This window comes from Apostichopus japonicus, chromosome 21, assembly GCF_037975245.1.
Source record: "Apostichopus japonicus isolate 1M-3 chromosome 21, ASM3797524v1, whole genome shotgun sequence".
Lineage (NCBI taxonomy): Eukaryota > Metazoa > Echinodermata > Holothuroidea > Aspidochirotida > Stichopodidae > Apostichopus > Apostichopus japonicus.
Window position 1 is genome coordinate 8,953,118 of NC_092581.1, and position 18,837 is coordinate 8,971,954.

Below are 18,837 nucleotides of genomic sequence, written 5' to 3' on the forward strand. Positions count from 1 at the left end.
CCAAAATATTTGACATGTTAATTAAAAGTAAAATATCGCTTAACTAATTCGTCTGCTTTTCTTCGCTCTTTTACGCTTTTATTAAACGTTGACGATGTCAACATGATAAGAAAGATGCGACGGAAAGTATATTGATATGATAAACTGCGAGACTGTCTATTATCTCACCTGTGAGGTCAAGGGTCAGCCCATGGAAGAATCGAGGTCGATAAAGCACAACTTCTTTTCCTGTTGTAAAACGATCCCTGTGTTTAAAACAAAAATTATACTCAAAGAGTTAAGCAGCAAAGAAAGTACTAAGATAATAATGCAATGATTAATAAAGTTTTGTCCAAATCTTTTTATGATGAATTTTGATCCTATAATTTAATATTACCAGCAATTACTTCTGTTCACGAAATTAAGCATTACGTGCAAGTGTAATATTTATAGAATACTTGAATATTTTCCAATTTAATGAGTGGTGTTGTTTCAATTATATGCCCATCCGTGTACTTACCTTGCTGTAGATGGAACAGGAGTCTCCACAAGTCCTTTTTCGTTGTCCACAAAAATTGTTTCATCAACGAGAACCTAAGAAGCAGACATAAATTTAAGTACTTTAAAACAAATTTGATAGTCCAACATAACAAGATATGAAATTGAGCACAACTGACGTTAATATCTTCGTCAAACAAAATCTTTTAACGGTAGTTTAAGATAAAAAATAAGGTTTACCTGTTTAAGATCACCAAAGTATCCAAAGTGAACTAGGGGGATGGTCCGAGGGTGTCTGGTATTGAAGACACCAATAGAGGGCAGCAATCATGATATCGAATGCCCGGGCAACGTCACAAGCAGCTGTTGAAAAGAGAAGGCAAGACGTCATGACTCGATAATGGTGAAGTGACGTACGCATGCTCAGATTATATAAATACTCCTACAATTCATGTAATCTTCTCCGCATTAAAGGCATCCAATTGATCATCACAAATTTCGTATTGTTTACTCCTAATGTATTCAAAACTATTCTTTTTTTTTACAGTTAATGCTATTAACGTTAGCATGCAGCTGATGAGTGCATTTCATAACTAAAAACACATAACTTAAATTAGCTTCAGCAGTTAATCTGTTAATTACAAGACCAACTTCAACACGATAATTCAGGCCTAATATGCCTCTGCTTTCCTGGCCTAAATATAGACAAGTTGATGATGATATTTCATCTACTGGTAAGGGGTACACTGGTCTAGGTTAAGTAGCTCACCTGAGACGTCAAGAGTCAAGCCAAATAGTAAATGAGGGCGGTACAGCATCACTGATGTAATTTCATTCCTGGAAAAGGAACGGAATTTTAACAAAAACAGCAATTATAGAAAGAAATAATCTAAACGCTGTATTATACAAAGTTTCAATAAGTTCATTATATTTGAGCTAGGATGTTCACATATTATTGCTGACTATAACCTTTTCTCCTTACCTGTTAGCAGCTGCATCCCTTCTCTCAACCAGTTGTTCTTCGCTGTCCACCAAAATTGTTTCATCAGCGACAACCTGCAAAAGCAGAAAAAATATATAATTTGTCATTTTACGTCAATATTTTAGTTTCAAGTATAATATTCGGCATCACAACATCATATCCATTGATTCTGCAAGTAAACTCAGGCACCTCCCTCACCTTAAAGAGAAGGTTTTCTCTTGTATCAAGATGGATAGCCTTGGGTTCCTTCAGATCTTGAAGTACTTTACTGACAGCCATGATGGTATCCAAGAACCGAGCAAGGTCAAGAGCAGCTGTGAAGAGAAATGGTGACGTCATTAAACACATCTGGATGTCAATGTTTCTGTCGATAATTGTTAACATTAAAACCGTAAATTGTCAAACTTAAATGTTCACTCTTCTCTGTGATGCTATTACACCTTAGCTATACATATTCACCTGATATGATCCAGCTCTATCTTCACATATAATTAAGTCTATATTATATTTTATTTATTGAATATATGGCTGACCTAACAGGTGGAATGGGAGGAAACTAAATTCGAAAAATTAAACAAATTTCCCATATTACCCACCCCCTACATCCCGACACCCTCCCTTGCACTACACCCGTCTTAAGTAATTTCCATTCCTACTTCTAACGCTATGCAATGTATTAAAGCATCTTTCCGAGTTAAGTCGTAATTTTGGCAATTTACCAAACTTACCGAAAATATGATGAAGGGTAATTATTCTATGATACTTCTTTTTCATTTTTCTCACCAAATGATTAATTAATGGATCAATTTATGGTGTTTTAGTATATTAATAGGATATACAAAGCAAATGGGACATATTAAACATATTGTGTTCATTATTTGAACTAAACTTTTAAACTTGTCTTAAGCTTTTTTGAAGGCACGTTTCGTGGTACAATATTACTTATGTGTATATGACTCACCAGTAACATCAACTCGACGGTGTGGTAAACCGACCGGTGGTCTGTAAAGAACGAGTTCTTTTCCGGTTGTCAGTATATCGCTAGATATAAATAAAAACATATGAGTAACTACATTTCCTTCAAGCGATTTATTTTCCAAAATGAATGTTCTAGAGTATGAGTTTTAGAAATAAAGAGACTGAAAATTAAAAAGGAACTCACGTGGTCAAGGTCAATCCTAGGTCAATGGGTGGGAGAGGAAAAAGACAGAAGAGGACTTTCCTTGCGGCAAACGGGTCCTGTAATATATAGAGAAAATTCAATCAAAATATCTAATTTATAATCCAATGATGAATTGATAAGTTATTGACCATATTGATTGAAAAGTGAGGGCGCTAGCATTAACTTAATTGGTTAATTTGTTAGTGTTAGTTTGCTATATATATACCGGGACTAAAGACTTTTATAATTTACCAAGATTTCAGGAAGATCTTCTACTTGAGATGTTGTTCTGTTCATCTTGTTGATTCTGATCTTCTTCAGATAACGAAGAATATGTTTTCTTTGTCGGGCATGAGTCTCCACTTTTAACAGAAACATAAATATTAAGCTTGTAAATAATGTGCAATAACATCAGTTTATTTACTATATTTTACATAATTAATATGTTAGATTGAGAGAATCGGAAGGGGTTGGACCTCCCTCATTCACTTATTGTAAAAATACAAAACTGAGACGTGTCCGTCAAGTACTGACAGAATATTTATCTTTGGCCGCTGCAATTATTTCGCCAGTATAGTCATATTATATAATGGCAACTCCATACATAAAATCTACATCTTCAATATACTTTTGTAACACATTATATATGAAAAGAGAACGAAATAATTAAATATAAACTTACTTCCTCGGATCTCTCTAAGCAGTCTCTTCGCACACCTCTTCTTAGTCTTCCCGAAGTCGTTGCCTTTTATTAATAAAAGATAGAGTTATTTATGCTTCGATAACAGGCTCATATATTTATTTTTTTTAATTTGTTAACGATTAAGTTAGGTATGCGCGATTCATTAAAATCCGAGAGCACTTCATTTATCAAAATTAAGTATCACCTATAGGCCTATAACAAATTTGGGAAATAATATGTGTGCATGGGAAGGGTACTTTATTTGTACCATTCAGATCGATGGTGCATGTATAAGGTTGCTTACAAGATGGTCAAAAGGCATCAATGCCACCGCTCCCTCCATCTATACCCCATCCCACTCTCACTCCCACCACTCCCACCACCCCTACTCTGGCCGCCATCCACTCTTGAGTGCACCTTGTTATTTTAGTGATTGTTGTCCTAGTCTAGCTTCATTCATGTTTATTATATTTCAATTCATGTAACTCTGGTGCAATATCGATGTCCCATTCCTAATATTACAATAAGATCTACCATTGCAACGAGAACATTCACTGAGGTTAACTTAAAACACTGGCAATTGTTGAACCACTTTACCTATAATCTCACGTTAAAATAACAAGAAAATTATTCCACTCACCGACTCCATCTCGCCATTTTTCTCGGATGCTGATCATTAATGCCTCAACGAGAGCAAGAAGCAAGATAATAACTAAAGCTAATAGTTCAATAAGCAGTATCATGATTAAACCTCTTCGAGATAAAACACAACTAGATCGCTGTATGTATCAATATGAATTGATTGTAAAGTACGTGTTAAGTTTATTTGTACACAAGACTAAAGGTTTTATGTGTGACGAAATAGAGTACTGAGAACTTTGCGTGATATGCGCGTATCATAGTATGCGTTTGTATATATTGCAAAGATTTTGTATCTGGTTTAGTATACACATGTAGTTTAAACTGGTTGCGTTGATTCGACGCAGATTTCTTTATATTGCGTGTGCCCGTGCGTTGCTTGTACTGTCACGGGTTACTAGCGGAGATCGCTAAGGCGCTGTAACATATCGCTGTTTTGAACCAGTACTGTCAAGCACGCATTCGTGTTTACATAAACCGCGTGCGCGCGTTCTCAACTTTGTAGCGCACAATGTCCGTCACCAAAATTGACGTCATCCAGGAACGACACTGGTCATTTGCACGTGATGAGAATATTCTGCAGTTTTCTACATGTTCCAGTTTATTGTGATCTCTGTATGGAATATCCGGTGTCAGTTGGTTATTAAAACATGCGGCTGTTACAATGTAATTTTGACGACGATCGAGATATTGTAATGATATAATCAAGAGGTGTTGATATTGACGTATCGAGAAAGGCTGAGAATGACAAGTGTTCCAGGTGTAGGAATATGTTTTGTCGCTTCAACAGGTTTCGTGTAAGTACTGTAGTCTATAGCTCACACAGTACTGCTAATTGGCCTATTACAAGGTACTAAAATAAGGCCCACCTTTTTCCACAAGAGGGCCTTAACGAAAAGTGGATGAAGCTTATCTATCCGAAGTGACTTATTATTGGCCAAAATAAAGCAACAATTGTGAACCTTCTTTTATTTGGCGGAGATGGAATGTTTATCCATAAGATCACAGAATAGTTGTAAATACAAATAAACCTAAAAGAAATTACTCACGAATTTCGCGTTGCACATTTAGTCTGACATTTAGCCTGAATTGTTGGGACGTTAAAACCTGTTCAGTTAGTTGTCTTTATTATTGAGAAAGTTGAGTGGCGCTATAATTTACTACGTTTTTATTGTCTTAGAACGAATAACTTGATTTCTGACATAAGTTTGGATGGTTGAAATGCTCTTACCATCCCTCATCTCCACGTACCCCCTGCCTCTCAATTGCATCTCCCTTCTATACTCTTCTTTGTTATTTCAGCCACAATTTAAAGAACATTACGGATGCACAGGAACGGTCGATATCTTATGTCGGCTAACTTCGATGGTTCTGTCTGATTGGAGTCAGTTAGTATTGTCCGCTAGGTTATAATCAAGCTCCTCTAGATGGGAGCTAACATGCTCGAAACTAGCGCTATACGATAGGCTCTACTGTACTGCTAGGCTTAGGCTAAGTTGCCAAGAATTCGATTTGTCGGTTGTTATATTCCAGGGGCGTAGCTAGACAGCATATTCTTCGGAGGGGGTGGGAGGTGCTTCAGGATCTAATGACCCAACATCGCCGAAGGCGCCGAGGAAGCGCTGTGGGGTCCCCCCGAAGGCGTGGGCCCAGCTCCGCCTTAAGGTGGGGTCCAAGGCAAAATTGTGGGCATTAGAATGAAGCATTCAACATTTTCAAATGGCAGTGGATGGACAAAGGGCGCCCTCAGAACGTGGGGCCCAGGCGACCGCCTTAGGGCCCATGATGGGGTCCAGGAGCAACTCTCATGTGGCGGACCAGAGGGAGAAGTCTCTGGAAGCTCTGGGGTATTTAAAAATTTGTTGGCAATTGAATGAATACCTTCAAATGGCATTTGCTGCGCAATAAGCATACTACGAAAGTCACAATTTGACCATTTTTTTCCTCAATAATAGCCAATACCTCCGAATAACGGCCTCTCGAATTGATGATGCAGGGGTCTTGCGTGTGGAGAGGATGGATGATGATAGGGATTGCACGGGGCTTTGTTACAATAATTCTACTGAATTTGTTTAACAGGAAGTAATAATAAGACAACTATTTTCAATGGGTGCGCGCTAAGCACCCCGAAAAATAACATTTTTAAAGACATTTCAATAAATGTGTTACTTCATTTTATATTAAAAATATATAAAAATATTTTAAAAGTTATCCATTATATTAAAATCCCCTCCTAATTTCTCTCGTCTTTTTGCCTTTCCCTTTTTATTATTGTTTGATTTTTGGGGGTTGTGACAAGTATGGGGGGGGGGGCACAAGCCCCTACCCTCCCCTCCCGTAGCTGCGCCCTGTTATATTTGCAGACATTAACCGAAACCAAGAGTATTCAATTAATTCGTATGCTTGACTACTGGTTATCAAATATACCAATTCTCAATATATATACATACCAACTCTTGTGCACGTTGTGATGAAAACTACTGACCATAAGGGCATGCATACAATAAACAGTTGGTAAGCTACTTTACTGATTGTTTTGGTTCTCCAAAATATTAAGGGACATTGGGTGGTGTAAGTGGTGTACTAAGCGGGGGAGGGGGGGGGGCGTTCCGCCCGATGTACCAGTCAGGAAGGTGCCACATAACTGTTCATATAATCAGTTCAAAGCTTTGCCGAAGATAGCACCATTTTGTATCTAAGCCACCTCACATAAATCCTCCCCTTTCCCTTAGACCCCTTCCCCAGGTCGGCGTCCCCTACAAGGGTGGAAAGGGAAGCATTCGGCCCGGTGCCCACTTTTTTAGGTACGCCACTGAATGGTGTTAAATTAGACAATTAATTGAAACAAAAGTGACGGGAAATGTTTCAAGAGTGGTTAAAACTGTTTGTTGATGTTTGAGACCATTATCAATGACTTTCTAGCATATTGTGGTCAAATATTGTTTGCTCTGAAATGTTAAAATATCCTCTGTACTCCGGTTTATTCGCTGCACGATTTTCGCTTCAAATAATCCTTTTCGACATATATACATCTGTTAGTTCAAATAAACAAGAGTTGTATTTGTATCATGTGAATCAGTTTTCGTTATGAATTTCATAAAAGAGCAGTGTTTTCGGCTGAATCCGGAACAGGGGCGGAGACCAGAATTTTTAAAGGAAGGGTCACGCCCGTGGGGTCAATTGCCGACATGTATGGGGTACACATGGGTGTCCTTCCCCAGCCTGAATAAAATCAGAAGGGGGATGGTTCCTTCTGAGGCATAGTTTGGCTATAAATTAGGCCTGTAGTTAGGTCTACACGCATGGTTCTGCTAATAACTTTGTTTTTAATTCTGGTGTGGCTCGGAAAGGACGTGTACACCCCATCGCTCCTACCATATGAACTATTAAAGTCAGAGAGTGCAGGGATGTAATTAAAGCAAACAAATGGACTAAAATATCATCAGCTTGATCAAATTTGTAATCAATCGTATTAATCAGCAGCGTATACCATTTCGCAATATTACTGAAATTCGAAGTCACCAAACAAACAAAAAACTGCCATATCCCACCACCCTCCCTAACTTCTGTTGAGAAATATGATTTATTTTCAATATTTAACAGCCATATCGATAGAATAAACTGATCATTACAATATAATAAGTAGCATATTGTTAATGCAAATTATCATAAAATTGTAATTCATAAAGTAAAAAGAAAACATCATGAAACATATATGTAAGTTGCCTTAGTTTACTACAGAAAGAACTACATGAAAATTGTTACAAGTGTGTATAAATCAGCACAAACTATGGAACTTGTCGACTTCCTTCTCTACCGGGCTGCTATCCCCCCCCCCCTCCGGCTCTGAGGCAGGCCCCTCCGCGACCCTCTCAGCTACTCCCCCTTTCCCAATAATGCCTTAAAGCATTGTGAATCGACTATGAATCAACGGCAAGCTGCAATGACTAGCTGGAACGACTTTTCTTGCTGCAGGGCTTGATGAAACAGACAACAACAACAAAAAACACGAACAACTGAAATACACATATAATTTTAATTTATTTTGGAAACAAAACAATACAGGACGAAACTGACAAGTTTTAACCATTTCTGGAGCCTTGAAACAATTTTATTATTTTTTTATTTCTTTATTTTTTTAAATATCAATATGGACATTCTGATTTCCTTGATCGACGTCGGGCCTTCTTCTTACGCTTTTTGGGTTGTTTTGCCTGGATGGCTTGATCAGCCCTCTTTTTAGCTTCGATTTCATCAGCTAGACGACAGGCTCTTTCCCTTCTGAGTACATAATCTGTTGTATCTTCTACCACCAGTAATGTCCTGAGAGAGACAAGGCACAAAACATTAAAATATAATATGGAGACAGAACATGAGAGGAATGCACATATCGTAGATGAGGTATATGAATGTTCCACGCTATTTGATCTTTGTTTTTACCATTTTATAAAATTAATCATTTTAAGGAATTTGAAAATATAATCATATTATTTTAAATGTACTATAAACGTGGCATGTAGCCAAATGCTTTGGTAAAGGCCTGTTTTCCTATTCGAATGTAACAAAATGGTTCTCCAGTTGATGGTTTTATGAACGAATTAGAATAACTCACGTGTACTCAGACATGGTCTCGTCAAAGGTTGATTTGTAGCCGAAGTTAGCCTCGTTAGTGGCAAACATATCACTGACTTCCCAGCTTTCAACCTGTGAATATTAACAATGATAATGAAAAACGTTGTTTTCACAGCGGTTTGATGTATTGATAACATTCGCAAGTGTGTTATGTTATGTTGTGTAGTGCTATATTTGGAATTGGCAGAAATGGAAATATCATGGTCAACCTTTTAACAGAATGGAAAACATCAAAACAATTGTACTTGTTATTTGCATGTTATGTACCTCATCTAAATCCAGGCCATTGTCGGTTACGTCACTAGGCCCCACCCACTTGACCAGTTCTCTTGGTCTGATTGGAACGGGGGGTTGCAGTTCGACAAAATCGTCGTCGTAGAGAAAAGCTGTTGTAAAAAATGAAAATATCGTTAACATTCAAAGAAGCAAGAAAATCTTCCCCTGTCGGTCAGCTGAATGTTCGAGGCACTGAACTCGAATGTGACGTCATAATATACCCGGCGTGCTGTGACACTAGAAAACTTGGGGCAAATTTACCCCCAATTCCCTTCTCTCACCATTAAAATGAAATGGTGAGATATTAATGTCGCCTGGTAACTTGTGAATAGGTATAGTTAGAGGCTCTAAAACTTTCAGAATGTGTGAAAATAAAACTCTTACTATGTTTTACTTCTATCCTAAGAAGTTAAAATAAGTTTAACGACTATTCTGTAAATCTGATATTTACATGCAATTTACTAGTTTTACAAGGAAACCTCATGACTCCCACCCATCAACCCACGCATTACATCACACCAAATCCTACCATACCATACCATACAACATATCATACCACATCATATAATATTATATTTTGCCATACCGTACCATCTATACATACCATACCATACCACATAATACCATACCACACTAAACCACACCACACCAAACCACACCATACCATATTATACCGTACCATACCACATCACATCATATCTTACCATACCGTACCATCTATACATACCATACCACATAATACCATACCACATTAAACCACACCACACTAAACCACACCACACCATATCACACAATACCAAACCTTAATCTAGCCAAGCAAAGATATTTTCATCTTACCGTGAGAATGTTCAGTTTCTCCTTTCTCATCATCGTTTACTTGGGATGTGCCCAGACTTATGACGTCATTCTGTTGTTGTTTACAGCTGTAATGATTATAATATAAGTCATAAATAATCCAGTCACTAACGTTACGCATAATATTTAATTGGGTTCTCATTGAGTAAGCTGGCAAAAATATTCGTGTGTCGATAAACCTTTAATGACAATTTTGATAGTAGGGAGAGAGGGGTGGGTTGGGTGGGTTGGGTGGGGGGGGTGAGTGAATCCCTCGTTTATCTTCCTTTGACTGCTAACGCTACTACCTTTGAACCACTACCTACATAATATATTTTGCATTACTCCTTTTACCTACCTCTCACTGACTGCGGTGGTGTTTAAACTAGATTGTTCATCGCTGTCCACAATAACTGTTTCATCAGCGACAATCTGTCATCAAATGAGAAAATATTTAAAAATAACGATTTTGCTTAAAACATACTTTAGATTCATTGTGAAAGTTTAACTCAAACAGTTAAGTAACGATTTTATTCATATGTAACATTACAACTGCAACGTGTAAAAATCGTAAATAAATAACAAATTAACTTTTGCTTCATGTTAGCTATTAAATTTGACTTTTATCTCATAAAATGCTATTACATCCTAACCTGTGTTTGAGCACCAACAACTTTAAAGAACTCTGCAGGGATGCTTAGTTCAGTAATCCTGCGGTAATCCATGTAAATCGGGGAAGCAGAGATGGTTTGGCACATTCGGGCAACGTCACAAGCAACTGTTGAAAAGAAGTGACACCAACATTAATACTTAATAATACTCCCAAAATATTTGACATGTTAATTAAAAGTAAAATATCGCTTAACTAATTCGTCTGCTTTTCTTCGCTCTTTTACGCTTTCATTAAGCGTTGATGATGTCAACATTATAAGAAAGATGCGAAGGAAAGTATTGATATGATAAACTGTGAGACTGTCTATTATCTCACCTGTGAGGTCAAGGTTCAATCCATGGAAGAATCGAGGTCGATAAAGCACAACTTCTTTTCCTGTTGTAAAACGATCCCTGTGTTTAAAACAAAAATTATACCCAAAGAGTGAAGCAGCTAAGAAAGTACTTAGATAATAATGCAATGATTAATAAAGTTTTTCGAAATCTTTTTGTGATAATATTTGATCCTATAATTTAACATTACCAGCAATTACTCCTGTTCACGAAATTAAGCAAGTGTCATGTTTATAGAATACTTGAATATTTTCCAATTTAATGAGTGGTTTTGTTTCAATTCTATGCCCATCCGTTTACTTAATTATATATGACATTAATAATTCAGTCACTGACGTCACGCAGTAATATTAAATTGGATTCCATTTAGTACGCTGGCAAAATTATTCGTGTGTCGATAAACCTTTAATGAGATATATGATAATACGGAGAGAGGGGTTGGGTGCGGTTGGATGGGGGGGGGGGCGGGGGAGTGAATCCCTCGTTTATCTTCCTTTAACTGTTTTCGATACTACCTTTGAACCACTACCTACAATGTAGTTTGTATTAATCATTTTACTTACCTCTCACTGACTGCGGTGGTGTTTAAACTAGATTGTTCATCGCTGTCCACAATAACTGTTTCATCAGCGACAATCTGTCATCAAATGAGACAATATTTAAAAATAACGATATGCTTAAAACATACTTTAGATTCATTGTGAAAGTTACACTCAAACAGTTAAGTAACCATTTTTTTCCCCATACGTAACATTACAACTGCAACGTGTAAAAATCGTAAATAAATAGCAAATTAACTTTGCTTCAATATTAGCTATTAAATTTGACTCTTATCTCTTAAAATGATTTACATCCTAACCTGTGTTTGAGCACCAATTACTTTAAAGAAATCTGCAGGGATGCTTAGTTCAGTAATTCTGCGGTAATCGATATAAATCGGTGCAACAGAGATGGTTTGGCACATCCGGGCAACGTCACAAGCAACTGTTGAAAAGAAGTGACACCAACATTAATACTTAATAATACTCCCAAAATATTTGACATGTTAATTAAAAGTAAAATATCGCTTAACTAATTCGTCTGCTTTTCTTCGCTCTTTTACGCTTTTATTAAACGTTGACGATGTCAACATGATAAGAAAGATGCGACGGAAAGTATTGATATGATAAACTGCGAGACTGTCTATTATCTCACCTGTGAGGTCAAGGGTCAGCCCATGGGAGAATCGAGGTCGATAAAGCACAACTTCTTTTCCTGTTGTAAAACGATCCCTGTGTTTAAAACAAAAATTATACCCAAAGAGTTAAGCAGCAAAGAAAGTACTAAGATAATAATGCAATGATTAATAAAGTTTTGTCCAAATCTTTTTATGATGAATTTTGATCCTATAATTTAATATTACCAGCAATTACTTCTGTTCACGAAATTAAGCATTACGTGCAAGTGTAATATTTATAAAATATTTTCCAATTTAATGAGTGGTGTTGTTTCAATTATATGCCCATCCGTGTACTTACCTTGCTGTAGATGGAACAGGAGTCTCCACAAGTCCTTTTTCGTTGTCCACAAAAATTGTTTCATCAACGAGAACCTAAGAAGCAGACATAAATTTAAGTACTTTAAAACAAATTTGATAGTCCAACATAACAAGATATGAAATTGAGCACAACTGACGTTAATATCTTCGTCAAACAAAATCTTTTAACGATAGTTTAAGATAAAAAATAAGGTTTACCTGTTTAAGATCACCAAAGTATCCAAAGTGAACTAGGGGGATGGTCTGGTCCGAGGGTGTCTGGCATTGAAGACACCAATAGAGGGCAGCAATCATGATATCGAATGCCCGGGCAACGTCACAAGCAGCTGTTGAAAAGCGAAGGCAAGACGTCATGACTCGATAATGGTGAAGTGACGTACGCATGCTCAGATTATATAAATACTCCTACAATGCATGTAATCTTCTCCGCATTAATAGCATCCAATTAATCATCACAAATTTCGTATTGTTTACTCCTAATGTATTCAAAACTATTCTCTTTTTTTTTTACAGTTAATGCTATTAACGTTAGCATGCAGCTGATGAGTGCATTTCATAACTAAAAACACATAACTTAAATTAGCTTCAGCAGTTAATCTGTTAATTACAAGACCAACTTCAACACAATAATTCAGGCCTAATATGCCTCTGCTTTCCTGGCCTAAATATAGACAAGTTGATGATGATATTTCATCTACTGGTAAAGGGTACGCTGGTCTAGGTTAAGTAGCTCACCTGAGACGTCAAGAGTCAAGCCAAATAGTAAATGAGGGCGGTACAGCATCACTGATGTAATTTCATTTCTGGAAAAGGAACGGAATTTTAACAAAAACAGCAATTATAGAAAGAAATAATCTAAACGCTGTATTATACAAAGTTTCAATAAGTTCATCATATTTGAGCTAGGATGTTAACATATTATTGCTGACTATAACCTTTTCTCCTTACCTGTTATTGCTGATTACAATTTTGTCTCCTTACCTGTTAGCAGCTGCATCCCTTCTCTCAACCAGTTTTTCTTCGCTGTCCACAAGAATTGTTTCATCGGCGACAACCTGCAAGAGCAGAAAAAAATAAAATTGTCATTTTACGTCAATATTTTAGTTTCGAGTATAATATTCGGCGTTACAACATCATATCCATTGTAAACTGCAGGTAAACTCAACCACCGCCCTCACCTTAAAGAGAAGGTTTTCTCTTGTATCAAGATGGATAGCCTTGAGTTCCTTCAGATCTTGAAGTACTTTACTGGCAACCATGATGGTATCCAAGAACCGAGCAAGGTCAAGAGCAGCTGTGAAGAGAAATGGTGACGTCATTAAACACATCTGGATGTCAATGTTTCTGTCGATAATTGTTAACATTAAAACCGTAAATGGTCAAACTTAAATGTTCACTCTTCTCTGTGATGCTATTACACCTTAGCTATACATATTCACCTGATATGATCCAGCCCTATCTTCACATAGAACTAAGTCTATATTTTATTTTATTTATTGAGTATATGGCTGACCTAACAGGTGGAATGGTAGGAAACTAATTCTTAATATTAAACAAATTTCCCGCCAGCTCCCCCCCCCCCCCGACACTCCCCCTCACTTCCCCCGTCTTCAGTCATTTCCATTCTCACTTCTAACACTGTGCGATGTATTAAAGCAACTTTCCGAGTTAAGTCGTCATTTTGGCAATTTTACCAAACTTACCGAAAATATGATTAAGGGTCATTATTCTATGATACTTCTTTTTTATTTTTCTCACCAAATGATTACTTAATGGATCAATTTATAGTGTTTTAGTATATTAATAGGAGATACAAAGCAAATGGGACATATTAAACATATTTGTGCTCATTATTTGAACTAAACCTTTAAACTTGTCAAAAGCTTATTTGAAGGCACGTTTCGTGGTACAATATTACTTATGTGTATAAAGACTCACCAGTAACATCAACTCGACGGTGTGGTAAACCGACCGGTGGTCTGTAAAGAACGAGTTCCTTTCCGGTTGTCAGTATATCGCTAGATATAAATAAAAACATGTGGTTAACTACATTTCCTTCCAGCAATTTATTTTTCCAAAATGAATGTTCTAGAGTGTGAGTTTTAGAAATAAAGAGATTGAAAATTAGAAAGGAACTCACGTGGTCAAGGTCAATCCAAGGTCAATGGGTGGGAGAGGAAAGAGACAGAAGAGGAATTTCCTTGCGGCAAACTGGTCCTGTTGAATATATAGAAAATGCAATCAAAAATATCTAATTTATAATCCAATGATGATTGATAAGTTATTGATTATATCGCTTGAAAGTGAGGGCGCTAGCATTAGTTTATTTCATTCCTTGATTAATTGTTAGTGTTATTTTGCTGTATATAATATACCGGGACTAAAGACTTTTATAATTTACCAAGATTTCAGGAAGATCTTCTACATGAGATGTTGTTCTATTCATCTTGTTGATTCTGATCTTCTTCAGATAACGAAGAATATGTTTTCTTTGCCGGGCATGAGTCTCCACTTTTAACAGAAAGATATATATTGAGCTTGTAAATAATGTGTAATAACATCAGTTTGGTACTATATTTAACATAATTAATATGTTTGAATGTGAGAATTGGAATGGGGTTTGACCTCCATCATTCACTTATTTTAAAAATACAGAACTATGACGTGTCCGTCAATTACTGACATAATATTTATCTTTGGCTGCTGCAATTCTTTCGCCAGTATAGTACTAGTATATAATGGCAACTCCATACATAAAATCTACATCTTCAATATACTTTTGTAACACAATACATATGAAAAGAGAACGAAATAATGAACATAAACTTACTTCCTCGGATCTCTCTGATCAGTCTCTTCGCACACCTCTTCTTAGTCTTCCCGAAGTCGTTGCCTTTTATTAATAAAAGATAGAGTTATTTATGCTTCGATAACAGGCTCATATACTTATATTTTGAATTTGTTTACGATTCAGTTAGGTATGCACGATTCATTAAAATCCGAGAGCACTACATTTATCAAAATTAAGTATCACCAAGGCCTATAACAAATTTGGGAAATAATATGTGTGCTTCGGAAGGGTACTTTGTATACTCCAATCAGCTCGATTATGCATGTATAAGGTTGCTAACAAGATAGTCTAGGAGCATCAATGCCACCGCTCCCTCCATCTATACCCCATTCCCACTCTCACCACTCCCACTCCCACCACTCCATCTCCCACCACCCCAACTCCAACCACCTCCTACTCTAGCCGCCATCCACCATTGAGTGCACCATGTTGTTTTAGTGATTATTGTCCTAGTCTATTATATTTATTATATTTCAATTCATGTAACTCTGGTGCAATATCGATGTCCCAATCTTAATATTACAATAAGACCTACCATCGCAACGGCGACATTCTCTGAGGTTAACTTAAAACACTGGCAAAGGTTGAACCACTTTACCTATAATCTCACGTTAAAATAAGAAGAAAATCATTCCACTCACCGACTCCATCTCGCCATTTTTCTCGGATGCTGATCATCAATGCCTCAACGAGAGCAAGAAGCAAGATAAGAACTATAGCTAATAGTTCAATAAGCAGTATCATGGTTAAAACTCTTCGAGATAAAACACAACTAGATCGCTGTATGTATCAATATGAATTGATTGTACAGTACGTGGAAAGATTATTTGTACACAAAACTTAAGGTTTTATGTGTGACGAAATAAAGAGAACTGAGAACTGTGCGTGATCATGCGCTTATCATAGTATGCGTTCGTATTGCAAAGATGTTGTATCTGCTTTAGTATACAGTAGTAGTAGTAAGTTGAGTCTCGTCTATTCGACATGCTCAGTGATTAACCTCCGCCACGTTTTACGATCTTGCGCAAGGTTTATTGCTTCCTCGAAACTGTTAATATTAATGTCCTTGAATTGCGACTTTATTTTTCCAAGCAAGATAGTCACGGGCCTTCCAACTGGTTTAGCAGTATGTCTCAGTGCTTCTCTTAGAGCAACCTTTGCTGGAGCGTCCTCTTGGAGTCTTGCTACATGACCGAAAAATCTCAATCTTCTATGTGCGACTATCGATGACCAAGGTGTTTGGTTGGTTTCGTTGTAGAGCTCATCATTTGATAACCAATTATTATTGGTCCATCTAATGTTGAGAATATTTCGAAGTAGTCTCCTTTGAAAAGTGTCAATTTTGCGATCAAGATCCTTCGTTGTGCCCCACAGTTGTGTTTAGTATACACATGTAGTTTAATCTGGTTGCGTTGATTCGACGCAGATTAATTATTGCGTGTACCCATGCGTTGCTTGTGCTGTCACTGGTTACTAGTAGTGATCGCTGAGGCGCTGTAACATATCGCTGCTTTGAACCCGTACTGTCATTCACGCGTTCGTGTTTACAGATACCGCGTGCGCGCGTTCTCAACTTTATAGCGCACAATGTCCGTCACCAAAATTGACGTCACTCATGAACGACCCTGGTCATTTACACGTGATGAGAATATTTTGCAGCTTTCTACATGTTCCAGACTATTGTGATCTCTGTATGAACAGCCGGTGTCAGTTGGTTATAAAAGCATGCGGCTGTTAGAATGTAATTTTGACGACGATCGAGATATTGTAATGATATGATCAAGAGGTGTTGGTATTGACGTATCGAGAAAGGCTGAGAATGACAGGCGTTCCAGGTGTAGGAATATGTTTTTTCGCTTCAACAGGTTTCGTGTAAGCACTGTTAATTGACATATTACAAAGGTACTTAAAATAAGGCCCTCCTTTTTCCACAAGAGGACCTTAACGAAAAGTGGATGAAGCTCATCTATTCGAAGTGACTTATCATTGGCCAAAATAAAGCAAAAACGGGAACATTCTTTTATTTTGCGGAGATGGAATGTTTATCCATAAGATCACAGAATAGTTGTAAATACCAGAAAAAAATAAACCTAAAAATTACTCTGGAATTTCACAGTGCACATTTAGCCTGACTTAGAATTGTAGTTGGGACGTTAAAACCTGCTCAGTTAGTTATCTTTATTATTGGGAACGTTCAGTGACGATATAATTTACTACGTTTTTATTTTCTTAGAACGAATAAGTTGATTTCTGACATAAATTTGGATGGTTGAAATGCTCTCACCATCCCTCATCTCCACGTGCCCCCTGCCTCTCAATTGCATCTCCCTTCTATACTCTTCTTTGTTATTTCAGCCACAATTTAAAGAACATTACGGATGCACAGGAACGGTCGATATCTTGTGTCGGCTAACCTCGATGGTTCAGTCTGATAAGAGTATGTTAGTATTGTCCGCTAGGTTATAATCAATCTCTCCTAGATGGGAGCTAACTTGTTCGAAACTAGCGTGATAGGTTAAGTGTTAAGCTATACGTGCGATGGGCTATACTGTACTACTAGGCTTATGCTAAGTTGACAAGAATTCGATTTGTGGGTTGTTACATTCCAGGGTCGTAGTTAGACAGCATATTCTTCGGAGAGGGCGGGAGCGATTCAGGATGTAATGACCCAACATCGACGAAGGCGCAGAGGAAGCGGTGCGCTTCCTCCGAAGGCATGGGGCCCAGACCCGCCTTAAGATGGGGTCCATGGCAAAATTGTGGGCATTAGAATGAAGCATTCAACATTTTCAAATGGCAGTGGATGGGCGAAGGGCTCCATCAAAACGTGTGGCCCAGGGGACCGCCTTAGGGCCCATGGTGGGGTCCAGGGGCAACTCCCCGGTTGCGGACCATAGGGAAAAGTCTCCGGAAGATCTGGGGTATTTACAAATTTATGGGCAATACAATGAAGCTGTTTCCAAATGGCATTTCATGCGCAATAAGCAGACCACAAAGGTCACAATTTGACAATGTTTTTTATAATAGCCTAAACACCCGACTAACGGCCTGTCGATTTGATGATGCAGGGGGTTGCGTGTGGGGAGGATGGATGCTGATAGGGATTGCATGGGGCGTTGGAACAATAATTCCACTGAAGTTGTTCAACAGGAAGTAATAATAAGACAACTATCTTCAATGGGTGCGCGCTAAGCACCCCGAAAAATAACATTTTTTATGACATTTTAATATATGTGTTACTTCATTTTATATTACAAAAGTTATCCATTATATTAAAATCCCCTCCTAATTTCTCTCGTCTCTTTGCCTTTGCCTTTTTATTATTGTTTGATTTTTGGGGGCTGTGACAAGTATGGGGGCACAAGCCCCTACCCTCCCCTCCCGTAGCTGCGCCCTGTTATATTCGCAGACATTAACCGAAACCAAGAGTATTCAATTAATTCGTATGCTTGACTACTGGTTATCAAATATACCAATTCTCAATATATATATACATACCAATTCTTGTGAACGTTGTGATGAAAACTACTGACCATAAGGGCATGCGTACAATATACAGTTGATAAGCTACTATAATGATGGCTTTGGTTCTCCAAATTATTAAGGGACATTGGATGGTGTAAGTGGTGTACTAAGCGGGGGAGGGCTAAGCGCCCCGAAAAATAACATTTTATAAGACATTTTAATAACTGTGTTACTTCATTTTACATTACAAAAGTTATCCATTATATTAAAATCCCCCCTTCCTAATTTATCGCGT

At 37.5% G+C, this 18,837-nt stretch overlaps 5 protein-coding genes across 6 annotated transcripts in view; all 5 read right to left on the reverse strand.

The window, feature by feature from the left end:
- LOC139963109 (uncharacterized) overlaps positions 1 to 18,837 on the reverse strand; it is a 33,327-nt gene that overhangs the window by 4,092 nt on the left and 10,398 nt on the right. The gene's annotated exons all lie outside the window — the stretch shown is intronic.
- LOC139963112 (uncharacterized) lies at positions 166 to 2,538 on the reverse strand. Its single transcript, XM_071963634.1, has 7 exons — positions 2,421 to 2,538; positions 1,658 to 1,773; positions 1,460 to 1,533; positions 1,247 to 1,314; positions 718 to 840; positions 500 to 573; positions 166 to 245 (listed from the first exon to the last, which is right to left on the reverse strand). The coding sequence occupies exons 1-5, from the start codon at positions 2,518 to 2,520 to the stop codon at positions 728 to 730; spliced, it is 471 nt and encodes a 156-aa protein (XP_071819735.1). The 5' UTR covers positions 2,521 to 2,538; the 3' UTR covers positions 166 to 245; positions 500 to 573; positions 718 to 727.
- On the reverse strand, positions 2,618 to 4,079 carry LOC139963138 (uncharacterized). The gene is made up of 4 exons (XM_071963685.1): positions 3,944 to 4,079; positions 3,304 to 3,366; positions 2,874 to 2,983; positions 2,618 to 2,698 (listed from the first exon to the last, which is right to left on the reverse strand). Exons 1-4 carry the CDS (start codon positions 4,044 to 4,046, stop codon positions 2,618 to 2,620), a joined length of 357 nt encoding a protein of 118 aa, XP_071819786.1. The 5' UTR covers positions 4,047 to 4,079.
- On the reverse strand, positions 8,057 to 10,460 carry LOC139963111 (uncharacterized). The gene is made up of 6 exons (XM_071963633.1): positions 10,338 to 10,460; positions 10,043 to 10,116; positions 9,688 to 9,773; positions 8,842 to 8,960; positions 8,555 to 8,646; positions 8,057 to 8,265 (listed from the first exon to the last, which is right to left on the reverse strand). The coding sequence occupies exons 1-6, from the start codon at positions 10,440 to 10,442 to the stop codon at positions 8,088 to 8,090; spliced, it is 654 nt and encodes a 217-aa protein (XP_071819734.1). The 5' UTR covers positions 10,443 to 10,460; the 3' UTR covers positions 8,057 to 8,087.
- Positions 10,453 to 15,875, reverse strand: LOC139963139 (uncharacterized). Its single transcript, XM_071963686.1, has 14 exons — positions 15,719 to 15,875; positions 15,057 to 15,119; positions 14,628 to 14,737; positions 14,367 to 14,443; positions 14,165 to 14,244; positions 13,405 to 13,520; positions 13,208 to 13,281; positions 12,962 to 13,029; positions 12,425 to 12,552; positions 12,207 to 12,280; positions 11,884 to 11,960; positions 11,549 to 11,673; positions 11,253 to 11,326; positions 10,453 to 10,462 (listed from the first exon to the last, which is right to left on the reverse strand). Exons 1-14 carry the CDS (start codon positions 15,819 to 15,821, stop codon positions 10,453 to 10,455), a joined length of 1,179 nt encoding a protein of 392 aa, XP_071819787.1. The 5' UTR covers positions 15,822 to 15,875.

Coding starts and splice junctions, on each gene's coding strand:
- LOC139963112 (XM_071963634.1), bottom strand. CDS start 2,520: ATGTTTTTATTTATATCTAGCGATATACTGACAACCGGAAAAGAACTC. Junction 1,534..1,657: donor GAGAAAACCTTCTCTTTAAG/GTGAGGGAGGTG, acceptor CTGCTTTTGCAG/GTTGTCGCTGATGAAACAAT. Junction 841..1,246: donor CTTGACTCTTGACGTCTCAG/GTGAGCTACTTA, acceptor TCTTTTCAACAG/CTGCTTGTGACGTTGCCCGG.
- LOC139963138 (XM_071963685.1), bottom strand. CDS start 4,046: ATGATACTGCTTATTGAACTATTAGCTTTAGTTATTATCTTGCTTCTT. Junction 3,367..3,943: donor AAAATGGCGAGATGGAGTCG/GTGAGTGGAATA, acceptor TATTAATAAAAG/GCAACGACTTCGGGAAGACT. Junction 2,984..3,303: donor GCTTAGAGAGATCCGAGGAA/GTAAGTTTATAT, acceptor TTCTGTTAAAAG/TGGAGACTCATGCCCGACAA.
- LOC139963111 (XM_071963633.1), bottom strand. CDS start 10,442: ATGTGCCAAACCATCTCTGCTTCCCCGATTTACATGGATTACCGCAGG. Junction 10,117..10,337: donor TTGTTGGTGCTCAAACACAG/GTTAGGATGTAA, acceptor ATTTGATGACAG/ATTGTCGCTGATGAAACAGT. Junction 8,266..8,554: donor GAGACCATGTCTGAGTACAC/GTGAGTTATTCT, acceptor TGTCTCTCTCAG/GACATTACTGGTGGTAGAAG.
- LOC139963139 (XM_071963686.1), bottom strand. CDS start 15,821: ATGATACTGCTTATTGAACTATTAGCTATAGTTCTTATCTTGCTTCTT. Junction 15,120..15,718: donor AAAATGGCGAGATGGAGTCG/GTGAGTGGAATG, acceptor TATTAATAAAAG/GCAACGACTTCGGGAAGACT. Junction 14,245..14,366: donor CTTGGATTGACCTTGACCAC/GTGAGTTCCTTT, acceptor ATTTATATCTAG/CGATATACTGACAACCGGAA.